Source organism: Heliangelus exortis, chromosome 6 (genome assembly GCF_036169615.1).
Source record: "Heliangelus exortis chromosome 6, bHelExo1.hap1, whole genome shotgun sequence".
In the NCBI taxonomy this organism is placed as follows: Eukaryota; Metazoa; Chordata; class Aves; order Apodiformes; family Trochilidae; genus Heliangelus; species Heliangelus exortis.
The window spans coordinates 23,757,017-23,784,518 of record NC_092427.1 but is presented as its reverse complement, the minus strand read 5'-3'; the positions used below and the strand labels follow the sequence as shown (position 1 = coordinate 23,784,518).

At 35.8% G+C, this 27,502-nt stretch overlaps 1 protein-coding gene across 10 annotated transcripts in view; it reads right to left on the bottom strand.

Annotated features, from left to right (window-relative positions):
• The window catches only part of ZNF385B (zinc finger protein 385B), a 161,428-nt gene that overhangs the window by 13,703 nt on the left and 120,223 nt on the right, over positions 1-27,502 (bottom strand). For all 10 annotated transcript variants that reach the window (XM_071747208.1, XM_071747211.1, XM_071747216.1 and 7 more), the window contains 2 exons: positions 23,045-23,155; positions 8,876-9,038 (listed from right to left, as the gene is read on the bottom strand). In XM_071747208.1, coding sequence (XP_071603309.1) covers positions 8,876-9,038; positions 23,045-23,155 — 274 coding nt within the window. The remainder of the gene's footprint in view (positions 1-8,875; positions 9,039-23,044; positions 23,156-27,502) is intronic.

Below are 27,502 nucleotides of genomic sequence, written 5' to 3'. Positions count from 1 at the left end.
TGGTTTACTGACCAAGATCAAGAAAAATCTGGGTGCACTCACTGGGGCAGGTGGAGTAGGGGGTATTTATTCAGTTTATATTATTTAATATTTCAACACAATCCAATTTTTATCTATAAATGCAAGAGGAACAAGAAGTGTTGATTGTTCACTGTTAGACAAAATGCAGGACTGGAAGTACAATGACAAGCAAACAACCCAACTTCTAACACTCACTTGAAGCATCTTGTGTCTCCATTTCACCTGCTGTTTTTCATTTTTTTTTTTTTTTTACAAAATGCAGGTTATATCAGACTTCTCTCTTTCTCATTTGGAAAGAGACTAATACAATTCCTCCCCCACTCCTTTTACAATTTTTACAATTTTTACAATTTTTAGACTGAATAGGGTGAACAGGTAACTATGGTGAATGCACTGTGTTTGTTCAGGAGAAAACCATTTTGTTGACAAACCCAAATCCAGAACAAGTTCCTGGTGAACACTGCCAGTACCTATTTTTTCAGTGACTCGTTGCATCTTTTTGGTAGTAAATTAGGAAAACTTTCACTAAATTTTGTTCATAAAAGTCAGCCTTCCTGGGTCCTGTTGCTGCATGTCTAGGCATATTTACGTTAAATCTATTTTAAACTTTCATCTTCTCTGAGCAATGCCAGTCTGTATTGGATAGAAAGGAAAAATTTAAGAGGTAGAAAACTATAATTCAGTTTGGGCAAAGTTTGAAATATACTATAATTTGTGTTACTACAAAACGTGACCTTCATCTGTGTGATATTACACGTTTTTGTTGGTTAAACTTATCTTTTTCTGACATTAGACATATTATTTTGTAAATCTTTCATACTCCCATTAAAGGCTCTGCCACACTTCTTTGAAAGGTCCTGGAATGGAAACTTTCTATAATGCTGTATTTTCATTATTTTAATAATATAGTAATGCTTAGAAAAGTAACATTCAAAGATTACAACAAACATACTGTATTCTGCCTATACATCCTTCACTTCTGCTTAAAAATGTCTTGGTTCATCTCCTCAGTTAAAAAAATACCATTGGCTCCTCCATCTATGAATCTGAAATATATTACTAGAAACACATTTCACTTGCTGCTTGTGCAAGGAAAAAAGAGAAAAAAATTTAAATTCTAATCACAGCTGCTAAAGTGCTTTGGAACTCAACACAAAATTTATGGGTATCTAAATAAATGACTAAAGAAGAGCTGAAAATCTGCACTCAAGTACATTCTCTTGGGCCCCTGTCTGAACTACTTAGTTGGTACTTGCCCAGGCAGAACTGCCATTACAGTCAACTATAAAACACTCATCTTAATTTCAGCAAATTACATCTATAATTGTGCATTCACACTGATTTCTGGGGCAGCTTTGCCTGAGGACTGTGACTATTGATTACTACCCTCAAAATTTGACCAATAAATTCTATTTTAAATCTAACTTGTTATCTAAAAGACATCAAAATATTTTCAATTTCCTTGACAAAGAATAATAAGGAAATAATATATATGCTATTGTTTTTATGTGCAATTTTTATGCTATAGGAAATGTAGCATATTTTTCATACCAAGTCAGTAACACAGCAGTTGTAGAATTAAGGAAGAAGGATGATAGAAGATTTTTCAATATATCTATTTAAATGTCAGATGTGCCAGCCATGGATATTTTTGCTTTTGGTTTCAATTCAGGATCTCTGAATAATTCTGTATTAAAACCAACATGATCTCACAATTGTCTGCCATCCCCTAGCAACATCAGTTTCTCCTTGTGTTCTAAATGCTGCTTGCATATATGTTAAAATGCAAAGGTAAATATGAGCAAAAATCTTATTATAATTTCATTATTGTCATTATTGTATTAAAAATGTATCTTGGACTATTCAATAGGCACAGTTTTATATCAGAAAAAAGAAAAAAACCCAGATTCCTGATTTCACAATGTAAAAAGATGCTGAAAGATTCAATGTATATAAATGGATTCTTCAAATGACCACATACATCTAGATAAAAAAACCAACCAGTAGCTGAGAGCATTGCTGGTTCTGCCCCCACTGTCCAGCAACATTAATAGAGTTGTTCTTGCTTGGCCCAGTGCCTACCTTTACCTCTCCTTAGACTAAGAAAGGCCTCTGTATAATTTTATGTACATTAATGATCTAATATTCAATGAAATTCCAGTTTTTAGAACTGGAATAAGTACAAATAATAGCTGTATACATTTTTAATGGTATAAGACATATGAATGTAAGACAAAGAGTGTCTCTACTCAGACACATAGTAGAGGACTCAATGAGAGTCTTATAAAAATATATTTTTGATATAGAGTTTCCGCTTAAATTCTTGCATGAGAAGAAGATTACCATTTCTTCACAACAAAATCCTGTTTGTATTCATTTCTGATTGATATAATGACTGGAGAAAAAAAGATTGACCTTTTCACAATTTGCACAGGAACTGCAACAGCTCATGAATGTAATTGTGTCAGCCGCAGACCTTATTTTTCAGTTAATGGCAACTATAATCAGTTTTCAGTAGAGGCACAGAATTTGATATGTGCTAGTCAGCATTATTATAGACTGCAGAAACACCTGAGGACTTGCAGGAGCTCCCAGGAGTTTATTAAAAACAAAATGAGCAGAATGACTGCTCTTCCGTTCAGGTTGTAAGATACACAGGGAAAGATGAGGCTTAAATACCCAGTTTTGAAAAGTATGAACAGTAACAGTGACAGAGAAGAAAGTGGTTAACAATCCAACCTATTATGATGACTTCCTGCAAATAGACCTTGATTTGATAATTATCCTTTTAGCTAACCTTTCATTCTAAGAGCATAAGCCAAACAGCAGCTTCCTGAAACAGCTGCAGAAATAACCCACCAGGAAATCCCCTGAAGCTATTTATCACTAAATCCATTGCAGGTGTTAGATGTGCCACTGACAGTATATTTTACATATTAATACTGATAATATAGTGTTCATATAAATATATGCATGGTACTTGTATTGGGATGAATTTACGAGCATTTATAAATTCCATTAGGAGTAATGGAATTACAATTCCATTTAACTACAAAAGCACTGTGGCCAAGCAGTGAATTCCATACTGAGCCTTCTCATCTGTTTTGGGAACAGATTTTCAACCATATTATAGAGTGATTTGCTGAAGGCTGTGAAATGCAGAATGAAAAGGGAACAAAGCTTACCATCCTCAGAGGGTTTAATGAAAAAAATGCCCTTGAAATGACTCTCCTTGGTGGCTAAATCTGATTGAATTTAATACTTCATTGACCATTAATGAATGTGTTTATATCGCAGATATATACCTGTGCTTAGAAGGCAGTAACTAAATACATATAAACACAGATATATGATTATTTTACAGTACATAACAGCATCAGAATTCTTTATATAAGCATAAATGCAAAGAACTGATGAGATTCACCTGCAGGTTTTGATGGAGGCTAGACATAACAATAAGCATCTTTGAGGGGCATAAGCCAGAATGTCTAAACATAGCTCATAAACACTGGGGGGGGACAGCAAGCCAAAGATGTCTTCATCCTGTTCCTCTCCTACGGCTCCTTTTCCTGCCCCTCTCTCAAAATTCTACTTTTTCACAACATATTATGATGTCTAGAGGACTGGAGTGCATTAGAGGGTATTAAAAGATTGAAGAATAAATGCCCTAGAAAAACCCAAAAGTTTGAGGTTCTTACTATGGTATCTCCATGACAAACAATGCAGTTTTTCCCAGAACAGATATACGACAGTTCAGCTGAGGAACCTGTGAGTCTCCTAGGTTTTTCTGAAGAAGTGTCTAATAAAAGGTTTATTGAAGCTATCTAAACAAACAATTCCTTTAAAATTAGTGGAAAACAAGGTGATAAATGGAAATAAATCCTAAGGTGAAAAGGGATTTTGTTGAGAAAACTGTTATTGGTTTTAGGATATCAGTATCATATCATCAGTATCATCATGATACCAGTATCATGATGCACATGCAAAAGTTTAAAATTTAAGCACTGGCAGAAGTATTTTTTAAATAAGCAAGGAAAACAAGATGACTAAGGGAGCGTCCTGATGGGGCTCTTGTGAAATATGAACCAGGTCTTTTGGGATGCTATACCTTATTGGTAGTCAATAAATAAACAGCACTGGTATTGGGACACCAGAGAAATCCATCTCATTGTTATCTTCCCGAGTAAATGCGATTCAACGTGTTGCGCTCTACTTTTAGGAATAAAAGGAAGAAAACACCCACTTTTGTTGTCAAGGCACCGACAGAAAGCCCTTAATGAACCAAAATTCCCAGATAAGACCTCAGGGCCCCATAAGTCTGATAAAGCTTGGAGTTGCCAGTCCTGTCTAATGGGCCAACCAATTACCATATGCCTACATGACATCAAGTGGCATTTACTAGGACCATCAACATGTCTATGCTTTCAAAATATGAGCTACCCTATTTGCTGTCAGACACTGCACCACACTGTAGCATGACAACATTCCTCAGAATAACCTCCAGCTGGTTTAGTTATACAGCTGTAATGAGTGGAATAACTCTTACAGGACCCATTTAGGATTGAGAATCAGGTAAATAACTTCGCAGTCACACCCCTTTCTTGTCAAAAACAGCAGTTCAGCATATGATTTACCATATGCTGGAATATCATCACCATGATCCTGTGAACTGTTTGTTGAGCTGCCCTCACACGTGGCTACAGAACAAAGCAGCAGTAAGAGGGGTCAGCTTTTGAAACAGGGTCTAGAATTTGGCCTGGTTAGGTATGTAATGTTGCCTATTCCTCCTGTACCAGCTGAGCAAAAAGAATTTTTCGTAGAGAATCCAGAGTTTATCTGTACCTACGAAGGCCTAAGTATCAGAGCCTTCTGACCTTATTTGTAAAGAGGACTGAACTTGAAATGCCTGTAGCTATCATTTCACAAACAGTTCTTCCTGGCACAAAGTAAAGAGAGCACACACTGAATGGATCAAAGATGTGGGCAAAAATTACCTTACTTCTATAATCTGAAATCTGTTTTTGGCTCATTTGAGTAGTAAAAAACAGTTGCGTTTACTTTTTGATTTTTCTATCAAAGCAAAATGCAAAGAAGGTGATACCACATCATCTGCCTGCTTCAGTTTGGACTATTTGTTTTGATTTGGAAGAAGGATCAAAGTATTCCCCTTTGCTTGAAAAGTAAACAGTGACATTTCAATCTTCTCATTATCATATGCATGCCTAAAGGACTCATCACTGTAAGCATCTAGACTATGCTGAGGATCACAGACACCGTCTTCTATTGCATTCTCAAAGCTATAATTAAAACACACTCTAAATATTCAAAAATGTGTTATGTAATGGTTGCTATCTCTACCCTTTTCTAAACCAATGCCATAAATATATTTACACTTCTTTATGAAACCATCCTGAAAATCTTGGGCTTCCACAGGCAGAGAAGGGAATCTTTGCCCCCGCAAAAGAGCAGCTCCCAGTACTGTTGGCACTGCTGCTCTGTAATCACGTCTCAAAGCAGCTACAAAAAAGCTTGCAGTGTTACAGTACTGATTTTCTTGTGTACAAAACTGTTCCCCAGCCATTACTAGACTTTTTCTGAGTGGTTATAGAGAAACTGTGTGGGACACAGTTCATGAAAGGGTTCCTTATAGACGCCTCCAATCTGCAAATAGTCATCTGGAGAAGCAGACGTGACCCAACAAGAGCTACAGGAACAGCAGCCTTGTCACACATATGTAGCATTTTCTTCCCGTCTGCAGAAATAGTGAACAGGATAGGATGGTGGTACTTACATATAACAATAAATGTTTTCTAAATGGTGAAGACTTATGCACTTAGAAAATAAGATCACACGGTATTCTACTCATGTTAGGATACAAAACTTGTGCAATCCAACCCATCAGTATCCACTTACCTGAGGCTGCAACCGACTCAACATTATGGTACTAGAGCTTTATTTTATTATTATTATTATTATTTATTATTATTATTATCATTATTATTATTTAATATTACATTTACTAATGGTCAGTTTACAAAACTAATTTCTGAGACATCATGTATTTTTAATGTCAGCAGGGAAGACCACTCTCTCATAACTTGGGCATTGCCATGCTCAAATGGAGTTCCAGAGTCACAGCTTCCCATTCAGCTGAGGCCACTTTTACTTACAGAAGTCCAAGTTCATCTGGAAACTTCCCAAAAGACCTTAAATTAACCTGAAAGTTAATTTAACTTTTGCAGGTCTACCAGCAATTTATCAAGTTGAAAGGAACAACTTTAGAGAGACCTAAAGCTGCAAAATGAGTTTTGAAAAATAAGGCCTGGATGAATTTGGAATTCATCTTTGGTAGATTCATCACAAAAGCCAAGCTAACAGTGAAATTATTTTTCCTGTTTCTACTGAAGTAGCGATTTTTAGCAAATAAGTGTTTTGGATCTTATGGTACATCTGACCCACAGAAGACATGGCCCTGTCTCAAACTTGACATTCTAGTTTAATGTACAGAAATGGTTCAACCTGGAGAGCTCCATGTCATTCACCATTATGTCACTCAAAATGAGTCTACATCAAAAAGGTTCCTAGTCACCTCCATTGTGTCCTTTTATTGGCAGACCTATATAAAAGAACAGTAAATTCAGTTTATCAGTTTAGTCTAAACACTCTACCCATTTCACACTAACACCAGTGGAAGTACAGCAGAAAACAAAGAAACACGAGAACTTGAAACTGTCTTCCCTGTCTAGCTACCATTTTCCTGTTCCATAATCAATAAAAGAACACAAGTAATTACTTATTTCTTGAAAAACATTTCTTTGGAAATTAAAAGTCCTCCCAAGTACAGTGATTAAACAACAGCTACACAAGTTGTGGAATTTTATTCCCTTACTTGATTCCATTTACCCCCTAGCTTATGTACTTCTAATACAATTTTTTCATACCTACACCACACATATATGCACACAAATCCCCTGTCCTGAAAGTAAATATAATTCTCAGAGAATGAAAGCTGTGTTAAAATATTCAGAAAAAATCATAGAAGTTAATTTGCTCCAAGGTAAAAAAACTCTACCACTTATTACCAGAAGCAACACAGTGATTGCCCTAGCTGCAGTAAGCATTGTGTTAAGGAGCTAAACATATGTTAAAGAACAGATCAACAAGAGTGACTGTAAAGGAAAGTGTAGCTTAATAAGATTACAACTTGGTTTCAAGTCCATGGCCTGGTATAAACCAGGGTTTTTGCCCTGTGAAGTCATTTCCCAACTCTGTGTCCAGTATTCCATGCTTTTGTGGAAAATTTTGCCAGTCCACATTCAGGTCCTACTGAACATCCCACCTGCTATGTCCTCTAGAGCAGTAGCCAGCTCTGAGGAGCCTACTCTTCACAGCGAATCCCATTATTCTAGTGAGAAGAAAGTGTTTAACCAAATTGCCACTGTGATTTATTTTCAAAATAGTAGCACTTGTAATGGTGTAATCCAACAGACACAGATGGTAATCTAATTTGTGTGGAGTAATTAATGGCATAAAACAACACACTTTTAAAAGAGGGAAATATAAAAAATATCTAGAGAGGGTTTCCCTTGTCGTTGGTTAGATTATGCTTCCAAAATGGAATGTAAAGAGGAGTGAAGGATTTTAAGTACCCTGAACAAAAAAAAATTAACCAAGGACAAATCTGGTAATCTGGCAAAGGAAATATAAGACAGATCCAGGCTTATGGAAGAGATGATAGAGTTTACAAAATATGCTGACACTTACGTTATTTGCCTCTTAGTCTTTGGTGTAGGCAGAGGAGAGCATTATACAATTACATGATTACAGAATGCATTCTTAACATTTTAAATCCTCTGATTTTTTACCTGATAGCTCACTTCAGCAATTGTCTGTGTTCTTACAATGTATGCACTACAGTGTAAACACCTGCAGCAGTAAGCTATTATAACCAAAGTTATTTTTGATATTTCAGAGTAAAATATTTATCAAATAATTTAAATCTCTATTCAATAGTCCATGTTTTATTTACATAAATGTTAGTTTGGTACAGTTTTATATTACCATGTCTTGTTTACCTGAAGATACTACTTCAATTCATGTTATCTCTCTCAAGCCTAAAATGTGATTTGTTAAGTGAATCAACCCAAAACTTGGCACTCATTGTCACCCAGACAAAAACAGTTTTGGTGCTGCTGTGAAGACAGCAGGATGGCAAAGAGCCACTGATACAGTTTTTTTGTTTGGTTTGTATGTGAGAAAACCATGTCAATCACCTTTTTAACATGGCTCAGCTCTGGTAAAGAAAAGCAGTCTGATGAGGGGGGCAGAAAAAAAGTATTAAAAATCCAAAGGAAGGATGTTGAAGCATGGATGATTCGTGGAAGTCAGGAAATATCCACACCATGAGGCTTCACTACATTTCTGTAGGTGTGATTTCCTGTTTGAGCAATATTACCCTATTCAGAAAGGAAAAATTTTGCACAAAGGTTTCTTGTGCTTCAGCCACATTTACATTATGTACATTTTAGACTTGCCTTTCAGCCCACATCTGTCCATTACTATTGTTGTATGAAAAACATCCATACTTATTACTTACTTATCACATACTTATTAGTATGCAAATTTCACAAGTTTAAAAAGAAAATAGACTTCAGCATTCAGGAACAACAGATGTTTCACAGATGTGAAAAAATACTTCGATAAGATCAAAACCAAACAATTCTGTACAAGTAATCATAGTAAACAGTTCAGAAAAACACAAGCAATGGATCACTGTCATGCAACCACATTCTCTTGTACAAACGCTAAAAATGGAGAAAATAAAGAATGTATAGAATAGAAAGTTTTCATTGACCTGATTTGTCAGAGATGTTGGCTGTGACTGGCGTGGTGGAGCAGCTTGTGTTAGTCTTTGCGCTGTCCTTGGAAGAACCAACTTTGGGTTTATTTTTCGTTGCCTCTAGTGCTTTCACCTTCTTGGCATGTTTACTTCCTTTGTAGTGGGCCTCGGCCTGGCTCTACAAAGGAGAACAAATCAGGCTCACTTTTTTTCTGTACTCCTATATAACACAATGGATGACAAGGCAGAAAAGTGATACTTTCAATAGTAGGCACTATGTTATTCCACCTAGAAAATTTTAGTAGCTTTATACTAACAGCTTTCCTCAAAGTAAGTTCTTATATATTCAAACAACAGGATATTAATGAATGGCATGTGTTTTCAGTAACTTGAAAAGAGAGGATTTGAGACTGCATAAAGCACTCCTAATGTAATTTTTGTTCCCATGGTGCTTAAAGATTTAAAGCACTGTACAAATGTAAACAGATCCAATTGAGAAAGATGCTACTCAATTTTCAAGTACTGTTCCCTAGTCTTTATTGCTTGGAGTTAGTAAGATATGCAGTGCTATTACATGATTTAATAATCCATTTTTCCTTCTGTTTGATCTACTACAAAGCATTTGCATCATTACACAAACAGAAACTGAATCAGGCATTAATGACATTATGATTTCACTATTAGATCCATCAAGAAGGGTTAAAATGAAGAAACAACATACCAATAAACTTCAGTAGACCCAAGTAAAATACAGAAAAGTAAATGCCTAGCAGTCTTGACAAATAGCCTTGAATATTTTTTCCGAAGACTAAGAAAATTGGAAGGACACGAAGGAGAGAAGCTTATATTTATATATATATATTTTTATATTGCATTCTATACCATAATATCATAGAAAGTTAGGGGTTGGAAGGGACCTCAAAAGATCATCAAGTCAACCCCCCCCTGCCAGAGCAGGGTCACCTCCAGTAGGTCACACAGGAATGCATCCAGGTGGCTTTGGATGTCTCCAGGGAAGGTGAGTCCACAACCTCCCTGGGCAGCCTGTGCCAGTGTTCTGTCACCCTCACAGTGAAAGTATTCTTCCTAATATTTATATGGAACCACCTATGCTCCAGTTTATAACCATTGCCCCTTGTCCTATTATTAGTCAGCCTTGAGAAAAGCCTGGCTCCATCCTTCTGTGAGTGTAATATATATAATGTACTCTTTTTGGTCTGACCAAATAGGACAGAAGTATCTACTGAGATGTAATGTTTATTTCACCTTTGTCTTAAAATTATTTCAGAACCTAGGCTTTTGAAATTGCACAGTCAAAGTCAGACACAGAAGTAAATACCCATTTGCTAACTAACTTTAAGATTCCAGTATTGCTTCTGACTTTACTATCTCTACATAACCTTGACAAAACAGGCCACTTTGTTAGGTGCAAATTTAAAGAACTACATGCTTATAAACTCCCAACCTTGAAAATTTCAGCTAATGAATTTAAATAACTTTCTTTACTTCCTAAGAAATGAATTTACTAGCAATAACTAGGAAACATGATTTTATACAAAACACACTTTCATATTTTCATAACATTACACTATTTAGCAATAGCTTTGCACTATTGGTCTTTCCAAGCATAACTAAAAAAATACTTCAGATACACTACTAGGCACCTCTTTATAAAAAGCAACTGCAACCCCTAAGACATTTGAATTGCATGAAGTGTGCTGCCATGAGAAGGAAAATCGTTTTACAATCAGCAGAAATTGGCATTACAATGCAGCCACAGCTTGAGACAACGTCATAACAGTTTTATCATATGGCAGAGTGTACATGAAAGCTAGAAAAAGGTGGATCCGACAAGAGAATACACAGTGCACTGGAGTTCTCACAAACTATTACACATGCTTTTAAAACTTACGGAGAAGTGCCACTGAAACTGACGTGTGAAGGTCATATTCAGCAAAGCTTCTTAAATGATTATACACCCTGTGAAATACAGTACTTTTCAACTCAAGATAATGTGAAATGTTGTGGCTGCATCTTTTCTTGTATAGATTTCAGACAGTAAGCATTCAGCAAGAAAGATTTACAGCTAAGTATTACTTTGAATTCCTTCGAAACTGAGATTTAAAAATAAATAAGTTATGGAAGTCTACTCATCAATAGCTATTAAACTATTGCTTGATATAAAGAACTTTGAAATATTAAAGTACAAACAAAATTTCAGTATTATAAATAAACAACAACTATATCACTGCTACTACATCCACTACTTAAAGGGACACTTGTCAACTTCTATCTTTCCTATCAGTCTCTGCCCTTGCTGGGGTTTATCCAAAGCTCCTAACACTAGAAGGAGTGTCTGCCATCAGCAAAATTAAACCAATTCATCTTACAGTGTGCAAAAATTGAAGCTAAAAATTGAGGTGTATAAATACCCTTTCTGTTCCAATACTTTAACTTGAAATAATATTTTCCACTCAAGCATTTTCAAGTGGATGATGTCCCTTTAAATATTTGAACTCTCTGCTCTAAGCATATGTGTGCTGTTGATAGGATCATATGTTGCCTGAGGCCAAAGCTGTAACATGAGACATAAGTGCACTTAAGAGAAAGACTTAGTAAGTCAGTTCCTTGATAATAAGCCTTTCTGCTGATATTTGTAATAATAATACCTGCAATATCAGTAATAACCTAGCAGAGTCTTTGATTCCCTTCATTCAATCCTCACATTGTGTACCTGTTGAGAACAGATAAGTCCAGGCAGAATTAAAAATAAAATTTCATAAACACAAGAAAAGCCTCATGGAAATGTGGTGAATGGACTCACTCCAGTGTTGTAATTACTTTTGTAATTAAAATTATTATTTTGAAACATCATTATTATTATTATCAAATTCATAGTTGTAGATTATAAAGCCAAGAAGTATTGCTATGACCATCTAAGGAGGTCTTCTGAAAACACCAACCTTGTCCAAAACTATTTGAAGATGTCTGGTTTAATTTGGCAAAGAAAAAAAAAATTGTCCAGCCTTGATTCTAAAATAGCTAGGAATGAAAATTATGCTTTGGTAAACTGTGCTTCACTTTGTCATTTAAGTACATATCACTTACTTCTACAACAAGTTTGTCTAGTTTCAACTTCCAGGGGCCAGATTTTGTTAAACCTTTGTTTTCTAGGTTTCTTCAACTAATTATAGTGTTCAGTGAGTCAAAACACAGATGCTCTTTTCAAGCATGAACTTAGAGGAGCATTTCTTGATGATGTTTCCTAGCCACATAAGCACTATTTTCTAAGCCTTTCAGATACAACTGAAGTTCAGAGTTTGCTAATTACCCACTGTGTCATAAATCACTTGATTCAGCTGCCTTTTGATAACTGAAATGCAACAAAGCATGGAACTGTATTCAGCATGGAACTATGCTCTTTGTAACTGTGTTACAAAAGCCATTGGAGTTTTCTGAAGCCATAGTAAGTAAAAAAATCTGAAATTGGAATGCAAGTTCTGATTACTGTTAACACTTACTCTGATTGTGTATATCTTGATCATTACTAATCCCAGTTTGTTGAAATATTTGCACAAGTACCATATTAGTGGGCAAGTATTTTTGCTTCAAGTCCCATTTATAGCTTGTTTCTGACACACATACAGCTATACAGTACAGGTTATAAGCTTTGTAACCCACATAATTGAAATAATAAGCGTATCTTTGAAATTAGCCATGACATGAAAAATTTCCTTTTTTAAGTTAACACAAGAACCTGAACATTTATTTTCATTTGCTTCAATAATTCAAAGGAAGTTCTGAACACACAAGGTTTAGAAGTCACATGTGTGAAACAAAGATAATTGACCAGTTTAAAAATAAAATCTCAATAAAATATAAAATTAAAGACCAAATATCCTATGCATGCAATATTTTAAATGGATGTTGAATTTATTTTTTCATCATTATTAATGCTAACTGAACTAAATACTACTAAATCAAGCAAATTTCATATCAAACGAGTATTTGAGAAACTGGAAGAGAGGAAAAGACAAAATAGAGATACCCAATCTCAAGGATAGTCTCTGTACTCATATTTATACATATACTGATGCTCTTTTATTGTATAATAATTTATTCCAGTGTAAAGGTCTACATTTACTGTGGGATGAATTGATTCTACGATAAAATAATTTCTGTGCCACAATTCAGTATTACTGAAACATTTAAGTTTTTATTTCAAAAGTATTAAGATCAACTTATAGCTTATATAATCAAAATGAAACTATACCATTGTACTTCTATTTTTATTATTATTATCCTTACATTAAATGCTAATTAGGTTGAATAAGGAAACTTCTTTAAAACATAGAATAAGAAAATATTTCAAATGGAATTTTTCCTACCTAAAAGGAAAATTTAAATTCCTCTTGGTTCTAAAACTGACTCTGGGCTACTAGCTTGATATATACACACTACAACATTTTATTTTATATTCATTTATATGAATCCATATACTTGTTAGAAAGTATAGAAAGTCATCAAGTACTGTCTGGCAAGATTTAATGAACAGGAAAAACTTTAAGCTGCAAATACCAGAATGCAAAAAACCCCCAGCTTTATATTGATAGGGCAAATTCCATATAAGTGTTTATATATTTGCTTGGCATTCTTTTTTATCAACATATTTTGCATATTTTAAGACACTAAACATATGTCTAAACATATAGAAAATCATGGCTTAGTGAAAGTTGTATTTTGAATTCAGCTGCAAATGATAAAGAATGCCATTGAGAGATAAATAAACATATAATTTTCTGCCACAGTTTTTCAAATTCCACCACCTTAAAATGCTGGGAGGATGCTTGTCCCCTATTTAAGCAATCTGTGTTTTTAGTTCCATTCACAGTCTTTAAGTAGTAAAAACCCCCAATTAATTTTACCCTTTTTTTTTTTTTTTTTTTTTTTTTTTTTTTTTTTTTTTGGAAAGCCTTCTCTGCTATAAGGATTAATAACTTGGCTGTAAGAAAGGACAATTTTTTCCTCTTCTGAAAATGTATTTCATTGAAACACAGAAATGATCCAAATGTAACATTTTATTTAAAATCTCAACTCTGAATTATTAAGTTTGAAATCTAAGCATTGGGATGTTGAACTGTGAGACTGCATATCATACGTTAGCCTTACATACTAGATTGCATGTAATAAACCACCAACAATGTCAGTCTTCATCTTCTACATGTTAGCATGCTTCCTAAAGTGTGAATACTATTAACATATTAAACTTAGAATAACCTCAGTGGTTTTATTTTGCATAAACCTAAATATGTTTATATGTATAGATGTATATATATATATAAGGATATAGATAGCCAGTAAACATACAGATCATACAGATTCCCTGACAGTAGTATTACTTTTAAGAACATTTAGAAATTCAGGTGAGACTGTAGTACAAAAGATTACAGAAAATGATCCCTGTCAGAAGCAATAAATGATGGTACATTTGAAATTAGCAATATTAATTTTGACAGCTCACAAGTGACTGAATTTTAGAATCTATCTGGTGTGTGAATGACTAATTAACCAAATTTATTACTACATGAAGACCAAATATTACCCTACCGTATCCCTTTCATGACAACCTGGTGCAAGGTTTGACTAAGTCTAATGGTTTAGGGTGTATGAGTGATTTTGCTTTTCATGTTCCTTCAGGATAAGATGAAGTAATCCTTCAAAAGGTCTTGGTGGAATTAAAACCACTGGACTGCCAACACCAAAGCTGAATTCTTGAACTTGCTACCACACTATCCAGTCTGTCAATTAACATATGAAATTAAATATATGTATATCAGCACAACTTTACAAAGGAGAAATATAGAAATAAAAGGAGACTCTGAAGTATCCACATGGGAAGCTCATGCCTTCAGCTCTGCAATACTAGGTAAAGGCCATTACTAAATGGAACTGAACATGGTGGCTCAGAGCTGATCTTTTTTTCTCCCTTGTGACTGTTTTTTTAGCATGGGTTCCTTTTTAAAGCTGGATGAGAAGTCTCAATAGCAATTTGTTGCTCAAAGCATTCAGTTGTCGTCAAAACAATGCTAAACTCCAATGAAAAACATTTTATAATACCACAAAAGCTTCTGCCAATAACAGTTCAACAACACATACAATTCACAATTGCAAGGCTTTGCACACATAATAGTCCTGAAAACTGTTCTGCTCTGGGGTATCTTCAAAGGTAGATTCTTACTGAACATCCAAAGAAGTTTTAGATAATTTTAAACTAAATGTAAATTAAATCTAACGTGCTCTAAACATGGTCACAACATATGCTGTAGAAAGACCACTTCCCAACACCTGTGTACCTGCCCACTTCCATACATCAAGCAGATTACAATTCCAGGGAGCATGTCATTAATACAGAATTTCCTTATTTTATTATTATTTCAGAGTACTTACAACGCCCTCATAATATTCAGGTCTTTATGCTAAATTATCAATAGCTTGAATAACTCAAGCTCATTTTGAAATCAATAGATTTTGCATCTCAAAGATAAAAATAAGGCCTAAATAGTCTGGAAGATAAATAACAATGTTCTTGTAAAAGCATGGACATAAGCAAGGTCCTGACTTGCAGAATTCCTGGTAACTACAGATTTCCATCATAACTACATAGTCTCAAGCACAAAAACCCTAATGGTTTTTGCAGGTAAAGCTTAGTACTTAGGAAGTAGTTAAGTTGGCCATAATTGCATTACATTAGGCAGTAAGGAACAGTGGTTTAATGATGCATGTGCAGCATCTCTGCAAGAGCTCTCCTGACACAGCTGCAATGGCAGTGGGCTGATAAGAGAAGGCATCTAATTCAGTAAGATTGGAGGAGCACAGAGGTATTTATATCCATAACATTGTCTTTTTAACTCACAGGAAGTACTAAACTATAAATCTCCCTTTCTTAAAACACTTATCAGCCTACTAAATATTTGATCACATATTTTACCAGTTAGAGCCATAATGTAAAACTATGTGTATGTATGAGGAGTATGTAAATTAAGAAGAATTTAGACTAGAATAATAACTTCAGTAAAAATTACATCAAGTGTTAAATTAGAAAGTTGTGTTAAAAAATTTAGGTTTGTATCATTTGACATTAATAATAGATGTAACTGAATAAATCAGCAAAACTGAAGCATTCCTACATTTGTTATACCGAAGCTATGCATTATTTTTTCAATTCTGTTCTCAACAGATTTCTAAAACCTAATTGCTCCAAATAGTAAGGTAGATTTCTATTGAACAGGACACAGAAAATCAAAAAGCTGTAAAGATCAGCCGTGTCATAAGAAGCCAACTCATTTCAAATATCTAACGAAAATTAGTTAAGAGCTTTGTTAAATAGCTGTTATTTGAACAGAACTTTCAGAACATTATAGCCCTGCACCTTATAATCATGCAATATTTCTGTCATGTTGTAGCTAACAACTTTCATCATTTTGTCAGTTCTGTCTACAAAACAGAAAATTACTTTCACAAGTTCCTGAGATTTATGCTGTTAATTACCTTCTATCTGCTTCACTACCCTTCACTGCCAAAGAATCAATATAAATAGTCTTATTTCTAGGGAAAATGTAAAACATTTGATAAAAGATGATGACAGATCTGTAGATTTTCACTTGATGCTATTGATTATTCCATGTGTTATCTTTTTGACAGTACGAGTGATTCATTCAAATTTGAAAAGTTAACATTTGGTAATACTTGTCTGAACTTCAAAAATTTACCTTCTGACTTTTTAAAAAGATGATCGCTACCATCACATAATTTTTATTAACTATAAATGCATTCAACAATGCATATAGACATTCAGCATCTCCTAATACCCAACAAAAAGACACCTGCTTTTTAGGATCTGCAAACAAGGTGTTTTTTCTTGATTCCCAGGTCTTTACAGGTGACACCAGAAAGCAGTACCGACTGTCAGTCTTGATGCACAGAACAACATGCTGCACAAACCCAAGCTTATTTCAAACAAATCATGTCCTGGCAACAATGTTGGTACTCACTGGGCTGCATCACAGCCAAAGACCTTTCTACAAGAAACAGAAGAGACTTAGAAGTGACCAAGAGATGACACTGTTTTCTAAGAAACATCAACAAAACACCACTGACTCCTGTCATAGTGTATTTGTGTGTTTGGAATACAAAGAGTTGTCTGGCTGCTGAAGAAAGGTAGTGGATTAGTACTGAAATTATTGGATAGTGCCAATGCTCCAAAAACTCTGTGGACTATCAATACAAATAAGGAGTGAGAAGAGCAGAGAGAAGTTACTTGAACAGAAGGTGATAACTCATAGGTATGGAGAAAAAAAGCAATTGTGAAGAAGCCAAATAGGTATCCTTCCAACTGCAGCTCATTTTTCTCTTATGGCTGCAACCTACAGTGTCAGATACCATAAGAGAACATAATACATATCACAAGGACAGCCTGGTCAAAGCTCCACAGATACTGGAGTGATTTAAGGCCACACAGCCATGGCAAGAGATGCTGCAGATTCATCTGGCTGCAAGCAGTATGCAAAAGAATGAGATAAGAGAATTTTTGCCCTTGTCCTGTTGCTACTGGACCCTCTTACAGTTATTATAAGGATTCAGCAAATTCACTCAAGCTGCTCTGTTTCTGCTAGAATGTCTCTAATGTAAATAATATCAACAAGCCAGACCTATGTAATTAATACAAAAACTTATTTAGCAAAGCTTGTCTGTGGTCTACATAGATACATCATGGGTTTGCAAGTCATTCCAGAATTCTTAAAAGGAAAAAAAAATTTTTCCAAAGGCTAAGCTAGTTCCTGTCTTGCTTCCTCTTGCTGAAATAGAATAATGTCCCTTGCTCTGGTGTCCTTTAAGCAAATATAAAATCTGACTCATTATCACAATCTGTTCCATGAAAAGGGACACTTCCCCTTCTGCTGCATGGTATCTGGTGGTAGTAAACATAACTGAGATACTTCTGTTTTTTTCTGAGCTGGATTATAACATGCAAGACTATACCTTAAACTTCACTGACATAGCAGTCATTGCTGCACTGGAACACATACCGTTACATCACCGTGTAGAAATGAAAAGAAAATGGTGTAAACAGATTTTTTTGATGCAAAGATGGAAAGAGCTATGAGTATTCTAATATACTCGTGCAAATCCAAGTGTAACTTCCAATGGATGGAGTTGTTTGTTTGTGCTGGGTTTTTTTTAAAAAATTTTCAAAAAAAAATATATTCCTCTGCATAGCAATGTGAAATTTATGTCAGCCAAAATAAATATCTTATTGATTATTCTGACTTATCAATCTCGACAGCTACCAATATTTGTAACATTATTCTTACTAAACTGAATTTTCCAGCTTAATTCAACAGCAGTTGACTCCTGGTAGCTATCGTCATTAAAAATTCATTTAGAAAAAAACTTTTTTCAGTGTCCTTCTTCCTTTTATTGCCATTTCATTTCCTTTGAATTGTTGAGAGTGCTACTAGCTTCCAGTTTTGTGTTATAATCTTGACATCAACTCAGATTATCAAGGACATGACACTTAAGTTTGGTGTTACTTCACAGAGATGGCGTCTTATGTTTCTGGTTCTCAAGACTTTGTATCATCTCTTTTATTTTTCACTTTCTTCTGGAGAAGACAGAGCTCAACTGTTTGTGCCTGAATTTATTAGCAGAAAAACACATCTTCCAAGCTGACCAAGCTAATGAATTCTAGAAAAGGACAGATCGAGTATGATAGCGAATGTCTATACATATAAGCCAAAATCCACCATTACATTTTTGGAAGAGCATAAACAGATCAGGTTAAAATACAGAAGCCAAAGTAAAGGATTTATGGAAGTCAAAGGCGGGAGCTGGGAAAAGGAAGATTACCCCACTTAAGATGAAGAGCAGTTTTGAAGCCATCTAAAAACTTGGACACAGTCTCACACAACATCCAGGTCTCCAAGCTGGTAAAACATGGGTTTGATGGATGGAACACTCAGTGGATAAAGACCTGACTTGATGGCCTCACCCAAAGAGTGGTTGTCAATGGGTCCATGTCCAAGTGGGGACCTGTGACAAGTGGAGTCCCTCAAGGATCAGTGTTGGGACCAGTCCTGTTTGACATCTTTGTTGGCAACGTGGATGGTGGCATTGAGCGCACCCTCAGCAAGTTCACTGATGACCGCAAGCTGTGTGGTGCAGCTGACTCACTGGAGGGAAGGGATGCCACCCAGAGGGACCTTGACAGGCTGGAGAGGTGGGCTCATGACAACCTCATGAAGTTCAACAAGACCAAGTGCAAGGTCTGGGTCAGGGCAATCCCAAGCACTGATACAGGCTGAGCAGTGACTGGCATTAGAGCAGCCCTGAGGAAAAGGACTTGGGGGTGCTGGTGGATGAGAAGTTCAACATGAGCCATCAGTGTACACTTGCAGCCCAGAAAGCTGACCAGATCCTTGGCTGCATCAAGAGAAGCGTGGCCAGCAGGTTGAGGGAGGTGATTCTCCCCCTCTGCTCTGCTCTTGTGAGACTCCACCTGGAGTACTGAATCCAGTTCTGGAGCCCCTATTGAAAGACATGGATGCACTGGAGTGTGTCCAGAGAAGGGCCATGGGGATGATGAGAGGGCTGGAGCAGCTCTCCTATGAAGACAGACTGAGAGAGTTGGAGTTATTCAGTCTGGAGAGGAGAAGGCTCTGTTTGTAGCCTTCCAGTATCTGAAGGGGGCTACAAGAAAGCTGGGGAGGGACTTTTTGGGACATCAGGTAGTGATGGGACTGGGGGGAATGGATTCAAACTAGAAGAGGGCAGATTCAGATTAGATATTAGGAAGAAGTTCTTCACCATGAGGGTGGTGAGACACTGGAACAGGTTGCCCAGGGAGGTGGTGAAAGCCCCATCCCTGGAAGTTTTTAAGGCCAGGCTGGACAGGGCTCTGAGCAACCTGATCTAGTGGGAGGAGTCCCTGCCCATGGCAGGGGAGTTAGAACTAGATGATCTTAAAGGTTCCTTCCAACTCTAGCCATTCTATGGCTCTATGAAATTCAACTGAATTTAAGAGTTTCTACACAGATGTTTTCTTCCTCTCAGCAGCAGTTTGAAAGATCCTGAAGAATACAGTAAGGAAACATGCTATTAAAAGTATAACATGATAGACTAAAAATAGAATTATCCTAGCAATTTTAATTTTTCAAAATACAAAAGGCATCACTTCAACATTAGACATATTTATTCCCACACTAGAAACAACCTCTTTTAAAATTTTCTTCCAGCCCTGACATCAGACTTTCTCTTCCTGAAGACAGCTGCAGATCCTTGTTACCTCTGAATCTGATGCCAGAACCACTCTCACCCAACCTAACCTGCAGACACAGCAAAAAAAAACCTGATACATTTGCAATTTACTGTATGAATTTAAGGTAAGACAACTATAAATTGACTAGTCTGAATACTTTGGTCTATTGATCCAAACCAGCGGGTGTCTGCAGTGTGAGGAAAAGACTGCAGGCAAGGAAACCAATTTTCTTCTCACAGATGCATATTCACTGGTTCCTATGTTACTCATGCAATAGAAGCATTACCAGAAGCAGGTCAGAATATTCAACTAGAAGCATGTCAGCCTTGTACAGCTTGAAGAAACTGCAGGTGTGAAGTAGTTTTACTACAGATTTTATTCTTCAATAATAAGGGCCTCAATGAAGGTTATCAGTTTCATGACACCTGAAAAGCTCTCAGTACATTCTTCAGATGTTACATGGTGGAAGGGATTCACTGAAAGATTCAGCAGTTACAAGGTTCACAAATACCTGACTCTCTTTTCCCTGGTCCTAACACAGGATGGATTGTAAAGACCATTCCATCCCCCAAGCATAATTACACATTACAAAAGGACCAAAATTAAAATACACAAAGAGAGCACATTTTTGTTCCTGTGAAGGGGCTTTTAATAAGCTAAAAAATAAGAGTCTACAGAGCTTTGCTGAAAGGCATTAGAATTACCTCCGTGAAATTATAATAATGCTGATTATCTGAATAAAATAAGATCTCACTCTCTCGGGGGAAAAGAAAAAGCAACACACACTCACATAAATCACACTTAAGGTCAAAAGATGGAACCTGAAGGAAAGATTTGAAATCTTATGTAACCTTCCCAGGAGAAGCTGAATAATCCAATGAAAGGCAATAGAGCTTTTAAATTAGAAATTCTATGCTTTGAAAATTAATTGTCCAAGTATTTCTCACGTCCTGTTTATGGACGTTTAATACCTGTTTAATACCTGTTTAATACCAGAAAATAAATATAATATTACTAGAATATTAACACATTCTAAAATAGAATTTCCATATTATTTGTCAATATCCTGATAAAGCAAATAGCTGTAGGAATTAAGGAAATGCATCTTATAAATAACAGTGTTACAGTCATGATGCTTCATGTTTTCTTACAAGAATGATGATACTTTCAAGTAAACGAAGGTGAAGACATTGATCACCTTTAGAAAGAACTGCATAAATATACCCACCTCAGAAGGAGAAACAAGCCTATAATCTCCCATGCTTTTGTGATGCCAGTATTGAAAATAGAATATAATATGCATTTTGTGTTTTACTTTGTAAGTCCAGGTAGGAAAAAGAGCTTGGTTGTCAGATGTACAAAATGATATAATATTTCAGCTCTTTTTTTTGTTTTGAACCAACTAAACTGTGATTCAGCCTGCCTGAAGTGCTGTTTTTCCACCTGAATGACAATGCAGACAAATTAAGTGACTCCTCCAGGGAGCTGTCTGGGACTCTGATCAGAGGGACCCTGACCTCAGGAGCAGAAAGAAGGGTATGAACAGGCCAGGCTGTCTCCCTGCTCCAGCTCAAAAGCAAGATTCAGATCCATGGAGTTAAGGGAAATTTTTAAAAACTTCATTACTTCCTTGTTTCACTCAGTAAAATATCAGAGCAAAAAGATTTTTTGGACTTTAAATCTTAACCTTGAAGAGTAAAGACAGGTGAACTAAATTTTAAACAATGACTTTCAAAAGTGGTTAATGAAGTAGATATTGCCACTTCAAAGAAAGCTTAATAAGCTTGTCAAAAGATGCCAGATTTAAAAATCAATTTGAAGGTAAAACAGCACTGCTTCAAAATCTTTACCAGCAAAGACAAGAAAGCCAAACTGGAAAAACCACCAGACAAGACACTTTTCCAAGTGGAATAGTAGAGGCAGAGAAAATAAGAACAATAGGTATAAGTGACTGATTGTTAGTATCTAGGAGCACCATGTGCTTGAAGGCTTTGAGGGTGTGTCTGCAAAACTATTTCTTAGCCTTAAATTGTGACAGCAAGATCTATAATATTAACACATCATTTAAGGATTTGTTCTTACTCTTGAGATTTAAAAAAAAAAAGAAATTTTTGGGTTTTCCAAGTAACTTAATAACATTAGTAAGTGGTGTCCAAGAAAAAAATGCCTATTTTTAAAGTGTCAAAGGTCATAATTTTCTTAGACATAGTTTTCTTGAATTTCTTTAATTTTAGCTCATTAGGAAAAATATTAAATAGATATATATTTTAAGCATATCAGCAAATGTAAATGTGCTCTTCTGTAATTTATTTTTTAAAAAATTACATCTAAGAAAATTTCCTTGAACATTGTTCTACTTAAAAAGATGGCTAGAAGTAAACTTTCATATTTATTCCAAATGAAAATTACCACAAGACTGACTTTCTTACAAAATCAGAAGACACTATCAGCAAGGATGTAGAAGCAACAGGAAAAAATACATTTATTCTAGAAGAAGTGCAGGAATGACATGGAGAACTCACAAGGAAGCTTTTCTGTCTGCTTCTCCTCCTTTAAAAAAAAAATCAAAGAACAAACCTTCTTTAAGCCTTTTCTTTTTTTCTTCTGTACATCTTGAGGGTTATTGGACTGCCAAACAGGATATCATCAATGCAAGTGACACCGGATATTGATCCAGATTTGTTCAAGAAAATCAAATAGCAATGTACCTCTTATGGGCTTCCACCTTTGAGTAAACAAATTAACAGCCCAGGAAACTGAACAAAATGTAGGCAGGACAGGAATAATTTGGTTGGGTAAAAGAGGTTTAGATTAATTTTACCTAATGTACAAAAAAACAACCAAAGAAAAAAAAGCAAGCCAATACTCACATCAGAGTTAAAGCGAAGCTGGCAGACATTACAGGAAATTACTTGTTTCTTCTTTGGTGGAATGGAGACTCCAAATGTGTGGTTTATGACTGCTTTTTGCACAGGATCCATCTAGAGAACAAACAAAAATCAATTTAAACCTTTAAAATTTTCTTCTGTACTGTATGATGCCCTGTAAAAATAAAAATTTCTGATGGAAGTTTTTTTTTTTCCTTTACTTTTAAGATAAACAGGAGTAAATAAAAATCCAGTCCTGAGAATAATTAGATTTAGCACTAGGGAGGGAATTACTAGAACACCAGAGCTTATGAAGAAACTGTTGCTGCCATCCCCAGGCCCACTATCACCTCTGGATTGCTAAGAGCTCCCTTAAAGCCTTCACATGTCATGTGCTGATCCAACAGACACCTTGCAAGGAAGCACTTTTGCCCCCTATGAAAACACTGTCATTTATTTATCTCTACGTGTTTTTCTATTCAGTAATAGATAACAGCAGGTATTTGGAAAACAGTCACTTCTGTAGACCTCTCTGTGAGAAAAAGGCCCTCTGCAGACTTCAGCAGAAACATCAGTTGTTGGGCAAAGATGTTGCAACTCCCAAACACTGCCATGCAGAACTGGTGAGTGACAGAGCCCACGGGAAGACATAAAGGGAATGTTTGAACCAGGAAAGGATACTGAAACTACTGTGCTTCAGAAAACATTTTAACACTGTGAAAAATGTGAGATGAGTGAAGCACTGAATTTAACTAAATATTTTCAGGAACTGATCACATCTTTACTAAATACCAGGAGTGCTGTTGGTCAGCAGTTTAGAACACTCAGGATGTCAGAGAGCTCTGTTGTTAACACTGCAAGAGGTGGGGAATGGCACTGGATGTTACAGGAACAAAGTTTATAAGCCTCATCAAGGCCTCAACCATATTATGTCATTTTCCTGATGTGGTATGGATACAGACTAAAATTAATTTCCTGACTCAAAAAGATGCAAACATATATTTCTAATTGAAATAAGATGGAATATATGGCCTGGTCTCACAGCTGATCCTGCCCTGAGCAAGAACATTCTACAAGAAAAGCAATTCTACAATGGCATTCTACAAGAAAAGATAAGTACTCATTTCTCAAAATTTTTTAAAGTAGCGTAGGAGAAAATAGTTCAATTTATGTTTTTCTGAAGCTTGCCTTGAAGTCAACAGTGAAGGTTTTGGTTTTTTTTCCTTTGCAGTATTATTTGAAGAAATCAAACCTGGCTGCTTAATTTTGGGTGTACACATCACCCAAAGGAAGAGAGAAAAGCTGAAGTTATTGATTCATTAGTTAAAGAATTATAACAGTAAATTAGCTGCTTCCAGACTTTCTAAACCTGTAATTGTCTCTTAGTACATATTTAAACTTCCAGAGAAGCCTGCATTAATGAGGATTTTACTTCACATATACACACAAACAAAAATACAAGAAAAACATATTGCATCATATCTGCCTAAGAAGATGTTCTCTGATGATTTTAAACTCTTAACTTTCTTGGACCATAGCTACATAGGTTTCTTGCTACATTTCTTTTAAACCAAATGCATTGGAAAAAATTTTCTGGAGAGATGGTGCAATTTTTATTAGTATTTGCCATTAAACCCTGTATTTTATTTCCATAGGGGTACTATATAAAACAATTACATAAGTAAAAATACCTTGTCTACAATTAACTACTGTTGTTACAATAAATGTGATAAAGTCTAAAAAAACCCTAAGATAAAAACTCTTATTTCATTTCCTCTGTTTCTAAAATATAATGACTGTCCAAAGTTCAAAAGCTTAAAATGTAACAAAAAGACTTTAGTTTCTGACTTGTAGCATTTATTGCATCACCCCGCATAATATATAACAACTCTACACGTAGATTAAAAGTTTTTTTGAGCATCAATTTTTAATGGATAGATCAACAGATGTAATATTTATATAATATAAATAAATAAATATTTATAGAAATATAAATATATTAAAAGGTTTCTGTAAAGGGGATAATCATGGGGGGAGTATGTTGTGCTTTTCAACTTAACTACTAATTGTTAGATCAGACAATCTACAACAAAAGATCTGAGATTGGTGAAAAAAAATAGCAAAAATACCCACTAGCATCTGCAGTCCCATTAAAAAAAACACAACCAAAAAAAAAACCCTCCACACACACACACACACAAAAAAAAAAAAAAAAAAAAAAAAAGAGAGAGAAAGGGATAAGAAGCAGTGATCAAGGACTCATCTATGTATTCCAGGTAACAATACAAAATGCTAGAGTTAAGCAATGCAGTCCAAATCATACATCACAGACTATGCACAAAGTCCCAGTTTCAAAGAGATGTAATAGCACAAGGACAAAATCTACACAAAATCTCATGAAGAGCTGTATTATTCCAGACTGTATTCTGGAAGCTGTATGCTTCCAGAAAGTACTGCTCAGGGGCCCCAGGAGAGTGGCTAATGATCCTTCCCAAACTGGAGCTCTGCATGTAGTCTGGTCATGATTAGAATTCAAGACGTGCAACATTAACAATTAATAGCTTTTAAACATATCAGAAACTGGGATGGATTACAGAATGCTGGAAAAATAAAATAGTTTCTCTCTGTGAGATTAATGCTGCAGGGTAAACTGATCTCAGATCACTACACAAAACAATCCTCTTTGTTGCAGGGAAGAAGGGAGGAAGCAAGAAAGAGGGAGAGAGCAATTTGTTCAGGTATATATTAGGAAGTGATGCAACATACTTTGCACACTGAGGAGCACCAGTATTTCACAGAATTATCAGAGTTGGAAGGGACCTCTAGAGATAATCTAGTCCAACTCTCCCACTAATGCAGGATCACCTGGAGCACATTACACAGGACTGCGTCCAGGTGGGTTTTGAATATCTCCAGAGAAGGAGATATCTCCATAACGTCTCTGGGCAGCCTGTTCCAGTGCCTTGCCATACTCATTGTAAAAAAGGTTTTTCTTATGTTTAAATGGAACTCCCTATGTGCCCATTGTCCCTCATCCCGTCACTGAAGTCCTGAGAAGAGCCCGGCTCCATCTTCCTTGTACCCACCCTTTAGATACTTGTAGATTTAACAAAATCTCCCCTCAGCCTTCTCTTCTCCAGTCTAAAGTCCTGGTCCTGGCTCTCTCAGCCTTTCCTAATAGGAGACATGTACCAATCCCCCAGTCACTTTTGTTGTCCTCCTCTGGACTCTCTCTCCAGTAGTTACCTGTCTCTCATGAACTAAGGAGCCCAGAACTGGATGCAGTATTCCAGCTGTGGCCTCACCAGGGCAGAGTGAAAGGGGAGAATGACCTCCCTTGGCCTTCTGGCCACTCTCTGCTTTATGCAATCCAGGATTCCATTGGCCTTCCTGGCAATAAGGGCTCACTGCTGGCTCATGGATAATTTACTAACTATAGGAAAAGGAAAAGGAACCCAGTTGAACAAAACAAGAAAAATATCAGAAAGTAATAATTACCTTAAATGCAAATAAAAATATGCACTAAGCTGCTTATGCTACAGAAGGAAACAATAAGGCAATTCACAGTGCCCTGGTAGCCATAACTACAGTTAACAACCTTACAGTCTTGTTCTCCTATTTGAATCAGTTTAATGAAAAGATAAATTTAAAAACATCTTTCCATCAAAGCTGAAGATACTATCTTTTTTTCCCAATGAATCTTCTTAAAACTACTCAAATTTCTGAAGTGAGCAAGGACTAACAGACTCTGGACATGTTTCAGTGGTAATCCACTACTACTATTTCTATTTCCAGATTTCAAATCATGTAAAGATGAGAAATACTCTAAAACTACTGAGAGTAGTGACAATGACCTTCAAAGCACTTAAAAAATATAAATGTAGCAAGTGACAATCCAAAAGCTCCATCCAACTCAATTTTATAAGAGCTGTACTACAGCCCAAGTTATCTGCATGTAAACCATTTCATTCCTTTGAGCATTCTTGTTTTCCTTCTCAATTCTGCCACAATTCAAAGAATTCAGTAAAATATTTTGAAGGCCTGAACACAAACTGTATACAATACTCAACGTGGATCATTACTGAACACTGAGCTGATGCTTCAATGGAATCACTATTATAAGCCTGAAATCTCACTCCCAATTTTTAATGGCCAATTCATAGCACATTATTGCCCATGTGAAGTTTTGTGTACATCACATTATATTAATCCAAATAGAACTTCACCAGCCATTTACTGTCTGGCTTCTCAGTCTCGCTAAAGTCTTTCACAATGTTTTGGTCTTTTTTTTTTGTCCTCACTAATTTGGAGAACTTCACCATTAGCAAACTTACTCAGCTCACCTCTCAAGTATCTTTTTGGCATGCAAGGATCCTCTTATACCAATTTTTTCTTATATATCTTTGCCAGAGGGTTTTGTGAAAACTTTTTTGGTAATTCAAATATGTCAACTAAAACATC